We start from the raw sequence: 19,011 nt of genomic DNA on the forward strand, positions 1-19,011 counted from the left end.
TAGCTCAGCATTGGATATATAAAATGTTTGTACAGACTAAAAATTTTGTATTTGAGCAATTTTGGTCTACAATCACACTTGTAATTTTGTATCATACTTGAGATCTTGAAACCATACGCACGATTTCAGACCAAATTGCACACCACTCAGTTCAATTACCAATAGAAACACCAGTTAGAGAAGAACCTTTGCAGACCAGCGTTGACATATCAGAGCTCTTCAAGGTGGGTTTTAAGTCGAGAAGCATGTTCTTCGCATTTTATCTATGTAAAGTCAAATGAGGTGTCCAAGAGATATTTTAACAAAACTTGAGAAGTAGAAGTCCAGTCTGTGCTACAGGGCAGACCACAATAATTACACGTAATATTTATAATCACAAACTTGAATCACAGTAGATTCCAAGGTTTATTTTCATATCTGTGATCACTTTCAATTTTATATTTAAAACAGTATAGAGCGGTGAATCCTAGTTTAACAAAATAACCTCGACGTTCTAGATAAACAACAACCCAAGTTTCATTTTCCGATTTAAAAGCGACAAAATTACCAAGAGACCTACTTCCAGAAGCTGCCTGCGAACAAAGACGAATTTCTGCCCAATGTGGTAAAAACCACACGAAATTCTGTCTACATTCACCTGAAGCTTAACCAGACACACTACAAACATTTTTTTCTTTTATACTTCATGATTAGAATGTCCTCGTTCCACACGGCACATCCCTGAAAAGATGAAATTCTTAAATCAGAAACTCCCAACGGGAACGTTTGCGCAAAAAGAAAGCAGGAGTAAATACTTTTCACACATGCGTGTTACCCTCTAACTAGTCTGTTCCAGGCACTCTGCTTCGGTGCGGGGGGGGGGGGGGTGGGGGTGGGGGTGGGGAAAAGAGAAGAAAGATCCAAGAGGGACTTACTATCATCAGTCTTCTCCTCCCCCTCCTACAAAAAATACGGCCTACCGATTTTCGGTCGCTCGCCATTCTGGTCGAGACCCTGGCACAAGTTATCTGGTAACAACAGTCGACGCCAACACTCATAAAACTATTGTAACTCTTCCACCAGTTTTCAAACAGGTTAATAATGAAAGCCGTTTGGAGGCCCCTCGTGCGGGTGCCAGAATGCAACGCCTAGACCGCGCACGTAAATAGCAAGCTGGTTTGCTGACTTCGAGTCGAGGTTTTACATCATGCTATTTACACTTGACTTGGGTCAAACGTCTCTGAGTTTTTGGTTGGGGTTAGTACCTTTTCAATCAGCAAATGCCTGAGCAATGGAATGGTTTTTTTAAATAACTTTGTCTAACGTTACAGGCACCGCGTCAAGCTAAGGGTGTTCATAAGGTGTTCTGTTTGTGCGCGTTTATAAAACGCGAACGCGTTCTGCACCTTACGATGCCGTGTTGCCACATGTGAGAAGATCGTGGACTATTGGTGAACATGGAACCGGAGTACCTTAGTTAAATGCTGCGTAGAATCCCTTTGTTTCCTGTCCCTCTCCAATTACAGTGACTGGTTGAAGAGGGCTTGCAGATTTTACTAGGTAATTCTGTAAATAAGACAAATTAACCAGACATTCAGTTGTTAATTCTTTAAGACAACATTCTGAGTGCATCATCAATTTCTAACCAAAACGGCTCATACCACTAAACTGACATACAGAAAAATATATTTGCTGAATCACTGTCCGCCGAGCGAGGTAGAATGAAAAACTTAAATGATTAATTTGATAGCTTTTCATATCTTTTGTTTTCTGGCGATTGGTCTAAAACTGAGGATACAAACCAAGTGATCTTCCCCAATTTTCAAACCTTCAAGGCGTATACTAAGATGAAAGCGTTTGCTTAAAACTATTATAATTTATGTCAGGAAGAAGGAGCGTTTGACTAATGTTACAGAAGAAGGGACATGTTAGTTTGTTCATCAAGTCGTACCAGAGAACACTGAAAAGTAAACATCCCAAGCAGCAAACTATAAGCTGTTCGTAAACATTTTTCCTGCACGTTACAAAAATATTTGAAAGACAGGAAACTTCGCGCGAAAACATGCTCGTATGTTTGTCCTTGGACATTTATCTGTTCAACGAAGCTCAATGTTTTCCTAGGATTTCGCTGTCGGAAAGCTGTTCACACCTCGGAACAGATAATGTCGCGGACAAATATCCGTGCATATTTTCGCGCCAAACAGAGGCTACTGTTTATACAATTTCAGCTGATACCTGATGCGATACGACAAATTTTACGAAATCTACATTACTTCGCAGAAAGGCAATACATCGAGAACCTAAAAGAGGACAGTACACAGAAATACTTACATGGGCATAAGACAAACCATTCTTCTTTTCATCTGGGCTAGCATTCCTCCCAACCCACACGTAGCAGTGTTTACCAGAATCCAAGATAAAAACTGAAAAATTAAAAAACACAAAGCTGCAGTTCACACCGCAGTTTCGAGTAAGAAGTGAAGGGGGTAAGGGAGAACCACTGAGCAAAGCAAATGTATTCCTTGAAGATGTTTACTTCAAGAAGAATTTCGCGAATACTGTCGCCACTTCATCCTTTCTTTCAACAGTTCAGTTTTCTACCGATATTTTCAATATTTTGGTTGAAGGTTTATGGGAGAGGAAGAAAGTCTACCATCGCTGCTGTCCAACTGGCTCTTTGATATACTTCCGCGAGCAACTTCAGTAAACGTCATCTCAGAGCTTGCATCTGACAACCTATAAATCATTCAAGTCGGTTCAGCATGGTGTTGAATGAAAGTGATCATGAACTGGTTCCATAGATCTTATTGAGAATTACCAAAGGCAGTATCAGTCGTCAAATCTCAGTAAAGATTATACCCACACTATTCTATCGAAGTATACTACTAACCTAAATAACACCTTCTCGTACCCTGCATCAGTCTAGATGAAAGAAAAATTTGCAAGCAATTATTTAGAAACAACAGTTATAGTGGAAGACTTCCCAACGGGAATACCAATGTGGGTGGAGTTGAAAATCGCAAAAACTTGCTTAGAAAAATCCGTAAAACAAACTCCCCTTGAAGATATTGTAGACGACGTTTTCGCTCCATTTAAATTAGAAGAAAACACGTGCAAGATATTCGCGTTTGAATCAGAACCAAGCTGCTAATCACGTTTTCGTGAAAATATAAATTGAATGATGAATTGAAAAGAGTACCAAAGTTGTGCATAAAGAGTTAACTCTTGCAACCATGGGAAACCGCAAAAACGCTAATGAAAGGACAAGAACTACCACATAGATATCAGTGATTATCTCCCCCAGCCTCAACAGAAAGCATAGGTCCAACGTAGTTCAAATGAGGCTTTTCCTTTCGAGGGTTAGTGATCTCGTTTTCTTTCGTAAACAAAAAAAAGAAAAGAAAGACACGTACAGAGATCAAGTTGAAACGGCAGTAAAAAATTATTTAAACTAGTCAAGTGGAAATCACTACGATAGAGAAACCAAGAGAAGTTTTCTGAAAGATTGGGGACGATACTCACATAAACTGCAAGAAAAAAAAAAGTAAAAGGAAGGTTGATTTTACTTTTTGCTAGTTTGTGCATAAATTTTTAAGCTGACTACCGGGTCCAATGGCAGAAAGGTCACTCAATAATTCTCAAATTTGATTTGAAACAAGAACTATTTAATTTAATTAAAAAATACGGATCAGCAAATTGATGTTACGTCAGGAAAATGCTGACATGGAGAACAACCGTCCGACTGCACACGTCACATGTAGCTGCAAAATTTAAAATGAAAACAATATCGTATACACAATACCTCATCACTTTTCTTACAGAATTTAGACCTCTTGGTTCCAGGCTGTCCTTCATCGGGAAAGACTTCCAACAACACGTCAGGTATTTCATCAACCTTACAATCATCTGTTACAGTCGTATATAACAACATCAGTGTTAAATGGGCAGATCAGAGGTTATTAAATTTGAAACCCCGAATATTGAATTTCTAGTGTTCTAATAGGTTCACTCAACTATAGTCATTAGCTCATAAAACAAATAACGTACTCATAAGGAAAATGATTCACCCATGTGTTGCTGAGTTGAATTTATTCTTGGTCAGAAGCAAACACTACTCCAGTGATTAGAAGTAGAGTAAAAACAAAAACTGCTGAATGTCATCTCCATAACAAAAGTAAAAGCCACAAAGAATGAAATAAAGCTTTTGAAAGGATACAGTTGGATACGAGATTGGTTAAAGCTGTGTGCCTTGCAACTTGTTGGCTATCTATCCTCACAAATCCAACTGTTAGTGCGCCATTCCCATTTACGTTCCGTAGTTACATTTTTATGTTTTTGCACATGCATTTTTCTTATTGTTTTTCGCATTCTTTCACTCACGATGATTTATATTCCGTTTGGTTTTTCGTGTAATTTTGCTTTGTTTACATTCATTTTGTATAAGCTTCTCCATAAAAATTCAGGACTGGAGTATCCGAGTCCAATAGATTAACATCGATTCCTTCGCTACGATCAGCTCTAAGTTTTTTCCGTTCTTCGTGTCCACAAATGATACAACGTTTGTAAGTCTCTTTCCTTGTCCCAATGCTTTTCCTCCGTTGTTTACGTTTTTCTATTCTTTCCACTCGTATTTTGTAATAACTTGTAATTATTTGTCCCTTTAACAACCGCGATCGACCGTAATGCAAATAAAAATTAAAGTGAGCGTAGAAACCTGACTTTTTGTCAGCTCCACCAACACACTCTCATAGAATAATTGTAAATCAGTAAATCTTACAAAGTAATCAACAAGACAATCCTTGTTGACAGACAAGTGCTAATTGATTATCATCTTTAAAGTATACACAACCCTTAATTCAAATGATAATCTGCATTTAGTCTACAGAGTAATTTGCCATTGATAATAAATCAAAAGATTAGAAGAGAGAAATTTTGAACAGTTCCTTATTTAATATTTAATTTATCAGATACTTACCAAGAACTTCCACTGTTGGTTTACCACCCCGGTCAGACTGAAAGACAACAACAGTAAGTATTCTGAAGTCTTAAAACACCATTCAATGATTGTAGCTTATGTCAGAAAGATTTCCCAGTTAGGGCAAGGAGGTATCTAGCACTAGTAAAAAAAATAATATCAGTAGTAATGAAATAATAATAATAATAATAATAATAATAATCATTATCATCATCATCATTGTTATGCACATATACAAAGGGACTTTCCCATGCTATGCCCTTTCATGTACTACCTAAAATCAGTAAGGTTATTCTATGAAACTACACTACTTGGAAATTCAACCATTCACAGATACAATTTAGTATGAATATTAGCATACTTACCCTTAATTTGCAGACTTCTCCCCCAGCGGCCCACCTTTCTTCCTTGCTGCTTTTTTCACCATTCCACTACACAAATAAGCCAACTATTTGTTTAAGAAATTGTTTGAAACTTAAATTCTCTTTTACTTTTGAGTCAAACTCTAAACAGAGAGCCATGTGCTAATTATGAACAAATCATGGTGAACACTATTGATTCCAGTGAAAATACACAAAGCAAAGACAGGACATACTGGTAATCATGTATATAAAATGCTACAGGGTGCATCAAAAAAGCTGAAATGATAAGGAGTTCTCTGAAAATGGGGGGGGGGGGGAGATCAAAGGATAAAATGTTACATTTATGACAAATAACACTTAAATAACAGTCAAGAACTTGTAAATCAACATAAGTCACAGGTAATTTTTTATTTCAGCCTGTTTCCAAAGCAATTGAAAATTGTCAAAATGCTCAGAAAATGGTGGAGCATTTGGAGGATAATGGTGGAGCATTTGGAGGCTAATTTATAATACAATTTACAATTACAATTTACAATTTATCACTTATAGAGCGCTATTTACAATGACAGATCAACAGCGCTTTACAATCAATCCTAACCCGCCCATCCCACCCCAGGAGAGGACATCCATCACACAGTAATCTCGTGCGTGGGAAATACCTGCATCCTGCAGGTTTTAAAAATACTGTGATCCTGCAATTTGAGATTAAAATCACCAAAATACCACAAAAATTGTCCAACACCATGATTCTGCAAACCCTAACGTCTCCCTCCTTTAGGGAAGTTAACCCAATTATGATTACATCACAGGAATGTCTAACAGGTTTAAGTTCACAAGACTTTTTCTTTAATCCAACACCACATTTAGTTTGATAATGCATATTGTGCACTGATTTTTTATTACCTACCAGTGCCTTGCAAGTAAAACAGTTTTTGATCTACCTGGAATATCTGAAGTCCAAGGTCAATCAGGAACACATCACCATCATTCAAGTAATCTTTCTTAAACTTCACCTCTTTGATGTTGGTCTTTTTCTGTCAGAAATAAAGTGGAGTTAATAAAAATTTGCATTCCTTGATAGATTCTTTCTTTGGCACTGCCCTAATCATGATTAGGGCTCTTACAGGTTTTTTTTTCTTTTTTTCAATAGAAAACAGATGCTATATGTTCTGTGGCTGTTTGTGATTTTCCTTCCATTTGCAAATTTCAGCTTGGGTTGTATAAACCATTTACATCCCTAAATCAGTGATTGCATTCCCCAAACTGTTCTCGATACATTTCCAAAGATGTTGATTTGTTTTAACAATCAAGAGCTTCTATAGTTGATCATCATTTTATTTATTCTTGTGACCTCAATGTTTGTAAGGAGAAAATTAGGACCCTACTCACGTGTAGGGGTCAATTGAGCTAACCGCCTACTGGTTAGCTCAATTGGTTAGAGCGCCGGACTGTGTTGTGCGGGAGGTAGAGGGTTTGAGCCCCGGCCAGACCAATACTCGTGGTCTTAAAATAAGTGAGGAGAATTTGCTACCTTTCTAAAATCAAGAAATGGATAGATATTCTAGTCTTCTCGGATAAGGACGAATAAACCGTCTCCTGCAGGGTTAGGGGTAGGAAACGGTAATATCCCACGCATGAGATTACTGTGTGGTGGATGTCCTCCCCTGGGTGGGATGGGTGGGAATTGGCCCTGAAAAGCCCCTATGGGGAGTGGTCAATTAACCTATGTATCAATTAACCTATGTAGGTATGTATGTATGCATGCATGTATTTATGTATGTATGTATGTATGTATGTATGTATGTAAATGGTTACATAACAAATGACTTGTATTGCTGTATGATTTAATATTTGTTTCAGCTTATCACTAAAAGTGGTTTTGTGTTCCAATTTCTCATGCAAGAAAACGTTCATGGTTCCTTGGTCACAGAAGAATGAAACTAGAAGATCCAACCTCCTCATTACATTATACAGGATTTCACTTAATGTGTTACTATCAAGGAGCCAACACAGAACCATCAGTTAAATGGGCTTATACAACAATGGGTGCTTCCGCCTCCAACAAATGGGGTTGTTCAGGTTGAACAATGATTTATTCTGAGTGTATGAAGTGCAACCATTTTTGTTGGAGATAACTGATATTCCATAAACACGGTAAAACTTTAACTTTATACTGTTCACAAAATATTACTAAAGTCTACCTAAAGAATTACATTATATAGAGGGGGTACCTTACCCTATCACCAAACACATGCAGAAGGCGGGGGGTGTACTTCTTGGGTTCCACATGACGGAATCCTGTTTCAGCCCTACGTGACAAATCATGCAAAAAGAAAAAAATTGTAACTGCAGTATGTGTTTGACAAATTTTAGTCCACATCCTCTAAATGGAAAAACTTGTTGATAGAGACCTTCATGCCTTTTCGTTATGCTAAACAGGGCTTCAATTAACATTGAAATAACAGGAAAGTGCCCAGTGAAGGTCAAATTGTTAACTCATTTACCACACACTGTCTAACAGGATTTCATCCATATACTCTTCTATGATCTACTCTTAACTCTGAAAATTTGCAGCTCTTACATTTACAGCATGCCTAAGTTCTTTTAATCATACCATGAAATTGAACTTAAATATTTATAACAACAGACTCTTTAATCAAAGATGTGCCTAGGAGAACACTCCCCTCTATCCACCAACAAGTAATTGTTGAGACCCATTCACGGGAAAAACACTTTTTCAGTCATTGCTTCCTCCCTCTGGAACAATTTACCAGACCAAATGGGAACTACAGCATGCCTAAGTTCTTTTTAAAAGACCTCATAAATAAATATAATTATAAAATAAAAAGGTCCCAACTCTACTCTCAATAGAGTAGAGTTAAGACCTTTTTATTTAGTTAATTCTTTATTTAGTTGTTTTTTCTTTAAGAATTTCTCACCTTTGATTTGTTTCTATATTAACAAATGGCAAACTTAAGATATAATTGTTATAAGCACTTAATTGGTTAATGATAGAAATACTGCTATAGAAATAGTGATCATTATCCATGTTGACAACCAGGTAGGCCCCAAATTAAAATGACCCCCCATCAATGGATTAATTTTCAAAATGGCTACTAATTATCAAACAGTATTCCATTCAAGAACTCATCTAGAAAGGTCTTGACAGAAGCATAACAAAATAATAATTATTCCTAAGAAAATGCATTATTCCTTAGTTGATTCTAAACATTACACAGATGATAATGGTTGTGTGGCTAAAACATGTTTGAAGAATTCAAAACATTATATAATTTTCAGAGGATCCCATTCATGTTTAAAAAATTGTCCAACCTTAAAACACAAGAATTACTTTTTTTAAAACTCTGGTTGATGTTTTTCACATACCCTCCTTTCATTTTAGAAATGGCCTTGAAGTAGCTCTTAAAGAGATCAGACTCGTGTTCCATTACTTCACGATGCTGGATAGGTTTATCATCCAACTGAGGAAGGAAAATTGATAATATTACCTACACAACAACATGAAATGCCAGATCAAAGAAATGATGGTTCACTATCTGTTATTTAAATGTAAATGGTATTCCTTCACTACTAATTTTGTGGCTAAGCTGAATTTGGTGATGATATAGTAGTACTACTTTCCAGAGATGAGCTACATTTCCAGTAAAGTTGAAATAAATACATCTTTCAAGGATATAACCCAACTGATATTCCCCACCTTCAAAGCTTTACATCTACAACAATAACAGAATTTTTTAAAAATTTTTTACTCAATTTACTCCTGCAGCTGATATTTTTACTCAGTAGGGGCTACTGTATGTTATTCATTCTGAAATTGATGCACACACAACAAAAACACTCATCTCTAGTTCTCAAACTAGAGAACCTTTTAAAAGATAAATTTTCCTGACTAGTTAATCCTGTGAATCTGGGATCTCAGTGATTTTTTTCAATGCAGGAAGATTCAATTCCTCTATATCTAGGCAGTGAAAAATTGAGATGAACATAAAACAATTAGAAGGCATGTATTGATCCTCACATAAGTGTCAAGTTCAACTGTTTTATATGCAGCTGTTCCATACTCATCCTGGGTGGAGTACTTGCCAATATAAAAGTGAACATCATGGTCAAGCTCCTGATAAATCATAACAACATTAGTAAAAATTGGTTACCTTTGTAACCTGGGCAGAGTTTGATTAACAGCCCTTAAGCTTCTTGGGGATTGGACTGTAAGGACCTACAAATGTGTATGCAAATCTTGTGACAAAAAAGTTATAGTTCTAAATAATAAAACAACCTGGGAAAACTCAAAAGGCTGGCGAGATATTAGTGTTGTTCAAAAGTGAAGGACCCCAACATCAGATAAAGCAAAACTACCTGCACCCCTTTCCTGCAGTGCTCAAAATTTAATGGACAGATTCAACCAGCCAGCTCATAAAAAGAAAGTTGAGCAAGTGAGATGCACAACACAAGTAAGATCTGCCTCAACAAAAATGGAAAGACAGGCAACCTCAAGTTGTTTTTTTTATTTGGTGTACTTAAGACATGGGGTTTTCTGACAGGCAATCAAGGACTCGTTGGCGCAACAAAATTCTTACTTTGATGGCTGGGCTTTTAAATAGGGACAAACTGACTTTATCCTCAGTTTCAAGCACTGTTTGTTAATCATAAACCATATTCCCAGATGAGCTAGCTACTTTCAACTGGGATCACTTCTTACATTCTCTCAAACTCAATATTTGATGCACAAGTGATATAGTGAGGAGAAATTACATACTTGTCACTCCTATAAGGCCTAGAGGCCGTGGTGGTGGAAAACCCTCACTGCTAACTATTGGCATGATTCCATCTTGCCATTTACAAGGAGTTAAACTGACCAATGATATATAAAAGATATATTTCTAAAAAAAAATTTTGCACCAGCCGAATTCTCTGACCTCACTACTGGGATCCTTTTTGTATGTGTTTAGAATGATGTATGAGTCTCCCTCAAAAAATTTCCCATAATCCTCCTTAGGCCAATCTTCTACCTGTGGATACAAAAGTCACATTTTAAAATACAAATGCACAAAAAGGCAAAATGCAGTCTGATCAATAGCATATTGTCATAGAACTTTATATGACAGTGTAATTCATCTGAAGTGTCAAAGGAAATTAATAGATTTAAGAACAAAACTTTTTTATAGACCGTTAGTCTTGTTTTCGAGTGAACTGAAATTAATATTATTGAATAATACTCAAGACAAAGTGCTGAAAATATGCTTTGATAAAATTGTCCAGGCTTTTATCTTAGGAAAATCCTAATCTCTTTTATTTCTTTGCTTCCAACCTATCACACATCAGAGAACAGAGACATAGAGAGTTGTCACATATAAATGTTCCAGTACTTTTGGTAGGGTTTGAAACAGGAGGCTGGGAGAGTTAAGTAAATACATTGAAGAATAGTGAGCACTGCACACACAAGCCTCTGGGAGTGGGTGGAGGGGGGGAGGGTTAAGGGCACACAAAAGAAAAGTATATGAAATGTCACTTGCAATTAAAAGCTGTCAGCTGATAATCCTCAACTTATGCAATTAAATATCTGATTGAAATATAACACTTTCATTCCTTTCTACCCTTTGTAGTTTGTTTGAACTAGTGGACAAACTATTTCGTATCCTTGCAAAGAGACCAAATTATTGTCTAGTGAACAAGTTCCTGGTTAGTAAAAGCCAGTCATATGATGAAGATTTTCTATTGTTTGTGATAGAGAATGGTAGAAGCTTCATGGAATTGTTTGTGCCATTCAGAATTAAATTTCTGTCATGGCTTATATCTCTTTCTTTGGAATCTTGAAATCCAGCCATTTTGAAATTTAGCCACAGTGCAACAATAACTTGGCACAGGGTGATGATAGCAAGACACAAGGCAATCCTGGCTCAATCAGAGTGCATGTTTCTCTATAACCACCTGAACAATTAACAATTCAAAATTTCTGTGAAAAAAATAATATCTTAGCAAAATTCCAAATAGAAAATCAATTTAAAACAAATACAGCCATTATGTGGAATGAATAGCTACAACATTACTATCAATATTACAATATTAATGACTCATTTTAATTAATAGCTCAGGAAAGTTCTCAGTAGGAAAATGAGGTTTGATGGAAAAATGTTTGGATAGTCACACAAAAATTGCTTTTAGTGTCATAACTTGCATCCCTTTACTTCTTTTCGAAAAGCAGAAAATCTTCCTTTTGCCTCTTTTTCAATTCCATTTCTCTCCCACATTGGTCTTGCAGGTTGAAACTAAATATGTCCATTAAACTCATACAGAGTTCGTAATCGGTTTAATATTGTCATCATGAAAAAAAAGTTACTACGTGAAAGCAAACATTTCTTACCCAGAACATTCTTAGCTATATACTTAGCTATTCGATCACTATGAATGCTTCAGCTTTAGCACCATATAAGGTAAAAACTCGACAGCTCAAATAAAGTCGAATTATCCCTCAGATTACAGAGGTCAAAATATCGCATGAATTTAAGATTTACGTTTGATTGCACAGATACAGTAATAATAACTACTGCATCATTGTTTGATGGATAAAAAGTATTATCAAGATTGATTTGTGCATCACGCGAAGGTGTATTTAACAGAAACATTTCCAGCTGAGATTTGACGTTAACTGTATACATGAAAATACTCCAAATACACGAGAAAATGACCAAAGAACGTAAACTAAGCTTAGTGCTCACCTTGAATTTGACAATTCTCCAGATCTTTAATTCAACTTTTTCACCACAACCCTTCCAAGCTTTTTCCGTCATTGCTGAACTTTTCTTGACCTACCAATGGATAGTGCAAAAATAGTTATTGGAGAAAAAAATCTCGCAAGCCTTCAGCAAATTACATACTTACGCTGATAGACCATCGCACACAATAGTATATTTCATATATACATATATTTTTCATTCGATTTCAACTCATTTCACGAAATGCTTCTCTTGTTATTTGTTCTCAACATTGTGATCTGTGACTATTGGCTTTTAGGGACGTTTTACAGCATTAGAAAGTCAAGTTCCAGATAAGCCTAATTTGCAACTTAAGCATGTTTTCCACTGTTTGCATTTGTCATGGTTGAAATAAAACTGCATCATTTCTGCGGCGTATCTCTTCTCTGTCGACGGTTGGGCAAGTTAAGTGAACTTTCAACGAGACATCTATCGTTTGTCTATTGCTACAAATTTAAAAGACAAGGGCAACTCCGGCGGAGCGCTGACATTTAAAAATCTTACATTTTTCTCGACGTCTGAGCCGAACAAAGCCAAGTTTGAGTCCTTCCAATCATACTTTTTAGCCTTCACAAGTCCTGCCATACTGAACAACACCTAAGTCTCCAAATTTAGAGAAACTAGAGCCTGGCGCAAATAAAGGAGTTCCCTTCGCTCCAAAGTGCCAAGACTGTAATTTCAAGCACAGTTATTGGTCGACGCCATGCTAATGTTGATCTTTGCATAAATATTATAATTCCATATTCCGTTAATCATTAACATATCTACTTGTCACGGTCACACCACAGTAAACCCAGACATGAAAAAACTGAATCAATTTCGAATGTAATTTTGGTTCGATTCTAAATAAAAATTTATTGATCGACTGTGACCAAACAGCTGTGAAACATTTATATGAATAAACTGACAATATGCAAACAGGACCACCACTGATGCTTCAACTGTTATCGACGTAAGTTCTTTGAAACGAACATAACAGGTCTGTTTTAAACTATTAATGTTAAAATATTAAGATTAAAAAATGCAAAAAATTGAAATTTTAAAAACCAGACCATCATAGCTCATTGGAGTGCATCACTGGAATATTCACTACCAAGTACATGTAAAATTTGCACTGTATTGGGTGCTGAAGTATACTCAAATATTACGTTTGTTCCTGTAAGTAACATTAATCAAGAAAAAAAAGCATACTTTAATGAAAATTCAAACGAAAACTTTCATTGCATCGTACCGGTTGAAAGTTGGAGGTTTGTTTACATCAATCGTCGGAGACATATTTTTTTTCTTTGCGAAGTTTTTTTTTTTTTTAAGTTCTATAACAGTGGTAGGTATTAAAATGGAGTTTGAATACATTGTAATATCTTATTTCTGGAGAAGCTCCCTAGGAGAATTTACACTGGCCCCACCCCCTCTCCCATATACGTCTGATCTTCATTTGACCACATCGTTCCCGGAAGGTAGGCAGGGAGGCAGGAGGTGGACCCGGTATTTCTGTAGATTTACTCAAGAAAATTTGAGGATCAGTTGTTATAAGCGTCTCCACCAGTGAAAGAATTTTGAAATACAGTAACTGCTGCATGGTCCAAAGAAAGTTTCAAAGAAGAAATAAGACGAGAATCAAGTATTAGAAGCAACTTGCTTAGCGTACATTTCATAAATCACTAGCCGTGAAAATCGTTCAGTGTGTACACATTTTAATATTTGTTTACTAAGACGACTGAGCAGTACCGCCGGAAAAGACAGGCTGATCCGCACAAGAACTGTTTCGTGACTCGAATCTGAAGTTTGCTAAGCCGTGTGACCCTGCAGAACAGGCGTTATTTCTTTTTGTTTCCAGACGGGCAGACGTATAGACTAGTGGGGGTAGCCTGTAGAACAGGCTTTATTTCTTTTTGTTTCCAGACGGGCAGACGTATAGACTAGTGGGGGTAGCCTGCAGAACAGGCTTTATTTCTTTTTGTTTCCAGACGGGCAGACGTATAGACTAGTGGGGGTAGCCTGCAGAACAGGCGTTATTTCTTTTTGTTGTCAGACGGGCAGACGTATAGACTAGTGGGGGTAGCCTGCAGAACAGGCGTTATTTCTTTTTGTTTCCAGACGGACAGACGTATAGACTAGTGGGGGTAGCCTGTAGAACAGGCTTTATTTCTTTTTGTTTCCAGACGGGCAGACGTATAGACTAGTGGGGGTAGCCTGCAGAACAGGCTTTATTTCTTTTTGTTTCCAGACGGGCAGACGTATAGACTAGTGGGGGTAGCCTGCAGAACAGGCGTTATTTCTTTTTGTTGTCAGACGGGCAGACGTATAGACTAGTGGGGGTAGCCTGCAGAACAGGCGTTATTTCTTTTTGTTTCCAGACGGGCAGACGTATAGACTAGTGGGGGTAGCCTGTAGAACAGGCTTTATTTCTTTTTGTTTCCAGACGGGCAGACGTATAGACTAGTGGGGGTAGCCTGCAGAACAGGCGTTATTTCTTTTTGTTGTCAGACGGGCAGACGTATAGACTAGTGGGGGTAGCCTGCAGAACAGGCTTTATTTCTTTTTGTTTCCAGACGGGCAGACGTATAGACTAGTGGGGGTAGCCTGCAGAACAGGCGTTATTTCTTTTTGTTGTCAGACGGGCAGACGTATAGACTAGTGGGGGTAGCCTGCAGAACAGGCTTTATTTCTTTTTGTTTCCAGACGGGCAGACGTATAGACTAGTGGGGGTAGCCTGCAGAACAGGCGTTTCTTTTTCCCTTTTTTTTAAGTGAGCGGAGTTGAGCGCGATAGGCAGGACACCCGCGAGGGTACCAAATTTAGGTCCAACTGATTGGCGGTGAAAGGTCTGTGCAGGAGACTAAAAGGAGATTACTGGGCAATCAACGTGACACCAGTCATTAATCGAGGCTTAGAGAAAGTTGTCTACAGGCTTTACGCCCCGAAAATTGTAGAAGACAGCTTCAGCAACTGACAGTTCCACTGAGTACAGGAAGGGTAGTTCATGTAGCGTATAGTCTGCAAGTTCCTTGATGATCGGATGGCTGTTTGAATGTTTACGACGAACTTAATCAAGGCCTTTGATTCTGTAAGCCACCTACTCCTCGCAAACAAACTTAAAGACTTCCCTCTAAATCCTTACGTTGTCATTTGGTGATTGAATTTTCTACAGGGCAGAATGCAAAGGGCGGTACATAAAGAGACTTGGAGCTAACAAGCTCTATGCATAGCAAGGTGCTTGAATTTCTTCAGATTATCTTTTTTTTTCCAAACCGTGGAAAAGCCGGGAAAATTAATTACATTTTCTTTCGACTTTCTCGAAAATGAAAGATCGAGAAGAACCAAGTTTCTAAAACTCACAGTTCAAAACCAAAGGACTAATGAAACTGAAAAGGTTATTGCAAAATTACTCAAAGAGATGTTTACAAATAACAAAAATCGGATACAATGTGGAGATACCTGATAATTTTAGTTAGCCTCTCTAACAATACTAATATTAAAGTAAAAAAAAAAATAATGATTATGAAGACAGTTGTTATTGATAATGATGATGATGATATTTACAATGATAAAGAGAAGAAGAAAAGAATTACTTGTCCACAGCGAGCGCTAAAGCTCCTTCATAGCGGAGAAAAAAGGTAACTTTATTGCAGTTCGGCATGTCATCACTCTATCCTGATCTAGCGCGATCATTTGCTATTGTATAATTCGGTACATCGGTGACTTTATATTTAAGATACAACGCCCATCGAGCCTAAATTTACTTTGTTTCAATGAACCGTGAAGTGTTTAAGGTTGTTGTTGAGACAAGAGCCTTCCTGAAGGGAAACCGAAGCACAGTGTTGTGAGACAAATCCTTAAAAACTGTTTGCTGTACACTTATACCGTCTTGTACTTAGCCGTCTCGTAGTTGATCTTTGGTGATATTTTTCTCTACTTCTATATCAAACCATCAGTATTCTTTCGAATGATTTCGATTCTACAACAGAGAAGAGAATCATCGAACCGAAGAACGAAATCAACCTCAACTGTGACCAACCCGCTACTATAATACTGAATGCCAGCAAAAATGGTTCGTATGATCCAAAAAGAATGATCTCAACACGCCTACGGTGGAAAAATGTTGGGTTGCGGGATGGCTAACATATTTCCGCGTCAAAATTAGGTCGCTTCGTAGTTGAAATGATAACTGCGGAGGCTTCACATCAGACAATAAGATGTTTTTTTAATCTCAACACAACAATCAGTCAGCGCTGCATGTCTGCATTGAGTATTGTTTTATAGTGCTATATTTAAAACAAAGTTTGGTCGTTATGTAAATATGTGAAATTAAACCCTCTGGTTAGGTTGATTTATAAGAAAGTCAGGCAAAGGTTTCATGTGGTAAACACTTCTCTCTTTTCCTCTCCTTGTAGTAGACCCCTTTGAATAACCAGAGCATAAAACATTTCAAGAGATGCTCTTTTAAGAGCTCTTAATTTCAGTGTTTAAAACAAAACTGTCAGCTCAATGCTGGTCATAAATATGCGTTTTGGCAGCAGCATGCAGGTGGCATGAATTGTTTAAATGTTATATCTGAACCTGCTGCTTGTCTTATGGCCTTCAGCAAAAATGTTTCAGATACCCTAAACAACATTCTTCACAAGAAGTTTAAAAGACCACAACAAGGGCAGGAGTTTCCGTTACCAATTTACGTCAACAGTGAGAATTATCGTTCATAATCAAGAACTATGCGGGGTTTAAAACCATCATGTCTTCATCGCAGTTTCGAAATCCCAGGTCTCTCTTAACACTTACTTGTCTCTCAGTGTCACTTCCAAAATATTCCAAGTTTGTTTCTTGCCAACAACGCTTCTTTGGTTTGACGAGCCCCGCCATTATATTGCTGAGAGCAATTTCTTCCTGTTATAGTATCGACCGTTTGAAGATTGTCAGAGTACTTTTGACGTTCGGTGTTGTTCTCAGCTGTAATTCGAAATAGATCTGTTTTAAATACCTTAATTTAGTCGATCCATCGCCATTGTGATTGGTCTATGGAGGGTATAAATAAATCATGACACTTCAGGGTATCTTCACACTTGGGTTTGCGCATATTTCATATTTCCTACTTCTACTCGGCGATCATTTGACGTAAGTGTAAATTATATCTCTCACAAACAAACCTGTCGATCTCTCGGATTTTCAAATTGTGTTTTTGTCAAACACCATTAGCCTGGTTTGCTCTGAGTTCATTCGGTTTGCTTGGCAACCGAGGTTGATAGTGCAGTTAACGAATTGCGAGTTTTTAAACACAAAGTCAGAAAACTGTAATCATACAATTAGAAAGCGAGCTGAGCTGGTATGAGATGGAGTAAAAGCAAACCTAGTCTGCTCGTTAAATAAATAAATTCCCTTACAGAATAGCCGTCAGTACGGAACCACTTATTATCTATCACCTGGAAGCCTTCCGCTGAAGGATTTTTAAGGGGATCACGTAATTTTCAGGAGGAATGGGGGATCAACTGTCGTCGCCGACAGAGTAGAATGGGGGGCTATGGGAAATTAACTGTTTATTAACCGCCATTGAGAGGGGGGTTACAAACAATATTACAAAGGGGGGAAATCAGGTAAATTTTATCGCGATATCATCAAAATCCTTCCAGGAAGGGAATGGACTTTGGGAAAGAGGTCGAGAATGATTACAAAGTGAGAGTCGTGTTTCTATCCTGACCAGTATTAGATCCGCCTTCGTTCATTTTTTTACTTCCAAATTAAGAAAAATTTCAGTTTCTAGGCGAGAATAAAGTGGACAACCAATACAGCAAATTTCATGTAAAGTTCTTGTATATGAATTCTAATCACATGCAAACCGCAGACGGCATTGTTCTCCCAGCTGGGGGCGTGGAGATTTTGTACGAATCCAGTAAGAAAACTGCGCATGCAATATTAGACATGACGAAGAAGTATTGTGGGCTGTGTACAGTGTAGTTATCGACTTTTTATGCTACGGACAGGCGATCCTCCTTTTTAGTAACCACCAAGTAGTAGTACAAGCTAAATCAACGCAGTCAGGAGTTTTAAGCAAGGAGGGCCATTTGGACCTAGGCCGCATACGTTAGCGGATCTAGACCGGGGGTCCAAACCAAGGGGGTCTAAATCCGCTAGGATACCCGCAAAATTCATAGTAAGCTGATGTACCATGGTGTGGAATGTCTTCCCTTAGTCTCCCGAGTTGAGAGATTGAAGAAAAAGTGAAACACTAATGAGCATGGCAAGGGTTCCCGTTTACAGTTCAATAACAAAGCTTTGGAAATAAAGCCTCCCAGAACAGTGATCTTTTGACAGTCAGTCTAAACCGGCATACACGAAAATCCTGTTCCGTCGCAACCTCTCCAACAAATTCGTGGGACCGTGGGGTTGTCAAACTTCTCTTGATTTGTGGAGATTTTATGCGAGAAGAAAGTTTAATGGTGTTTTCACTCTTCGTCTCAGTTATACAAAAAATACAATACAATACTTTATTCAAGAGAAAGGAAAATAAAAAAAATTGTAAAAAAAGTATCTCTCGAAAGGGGATATTCTAGAGGTTAACCCTATATAAAAGATTCCCCGAATAAAAGATCAAAACATTATATACAGATAATTAAAAACTGTTTACCATCATCTCAATCAATATTCATGTAAATCTTTAGTCTGTTACGAAATAAAGTCAATGATCCTGCGTGTACGATATCTTTAGGCAAATTATTCCACATATTAACGATCCGTACAAAAAAAGAAAATTTGTAGCAATTTACGATAGCTATTTTTACGTAGAGCTTATAATCGTGATTGGCTCTAGTTCGATTACATTTAGTAAGTTCAAAAAAGTCCGAAAAATGAAGACTATCTATTTCCAGAACTATCTTGTAGCACTGGATCAGAGATAAAAACTCTCTTCGTTTCTCCAAAGTTTGCCAATTCA

At 37.5% G+C, this 19,011-nt stretch overlaps 1 protein-coding gene across 2 annotated transcripts; it reads right to left on the reverse strand.

Moving 5' to 3' along the window:
* Nucleotides 1-366: 366 nt before the first annotated feature.
* Nucleotides 367-17,026, reverse strand: LOC111321880 (gelsolin-like protein 2). Of its 2 annotated transcripts, none has more exons than XM_022924870.2 (15): nt 16,866-17,026; nt 12,054-12,143; nt 10,254-10,346; nt 9,356-9,451; nt 8,704-8,798; nt 7,553-7,625; nt 6,258-6,350; nt 5,320-5,385; nt 4,955-4,991; nt 3,782-3,885; nt 2,870-2,901; nt 2,633-2,715; nt 2,311-2,402; nt 1,452-1,545; nt 367-720 (listed from the first exon to the last, which is right to left on the reverse strand). In XM_022924870.2, the coding sequence occupies exons 1-14, from the start codon at nt 16,944-16,946 to the stop codon at nt 1,453-1,455; spliced, it is 1,128 nt and encodes a 375-aa protein (XP_022780605.2). In that variant the 5' UTR covers nt 16,947-17,026; the 3' UTR covers nt 367-720; nt 1,452. The 2 variants fall into 2 exon arrangements, with proteins under 2 accessions (XP_022780605.2, XP_022780604.2); XM_022924869.2 differs by lacking the exon at nt 16,866-17,026 and adding an exon at nt 12,594-12,813.
* Nucleotides 17,027-19,011: the final 1,985 nt, after the last annotated feature.

Source organism: Stylophora pistillata, chromosome 10 (genome assembly GCF_964205215.1).
Source record: "Stylophora pistillata chromosome 10, jaStyPist1.2, whole genome shotgun sequence".
Taxonomy (NCBI): Eukaryota; Metazoa; Cnidaria; class Anthozoa; order Scleractinia; family Pocilloporidae; genus Stylophora; species Stylophora pistillata.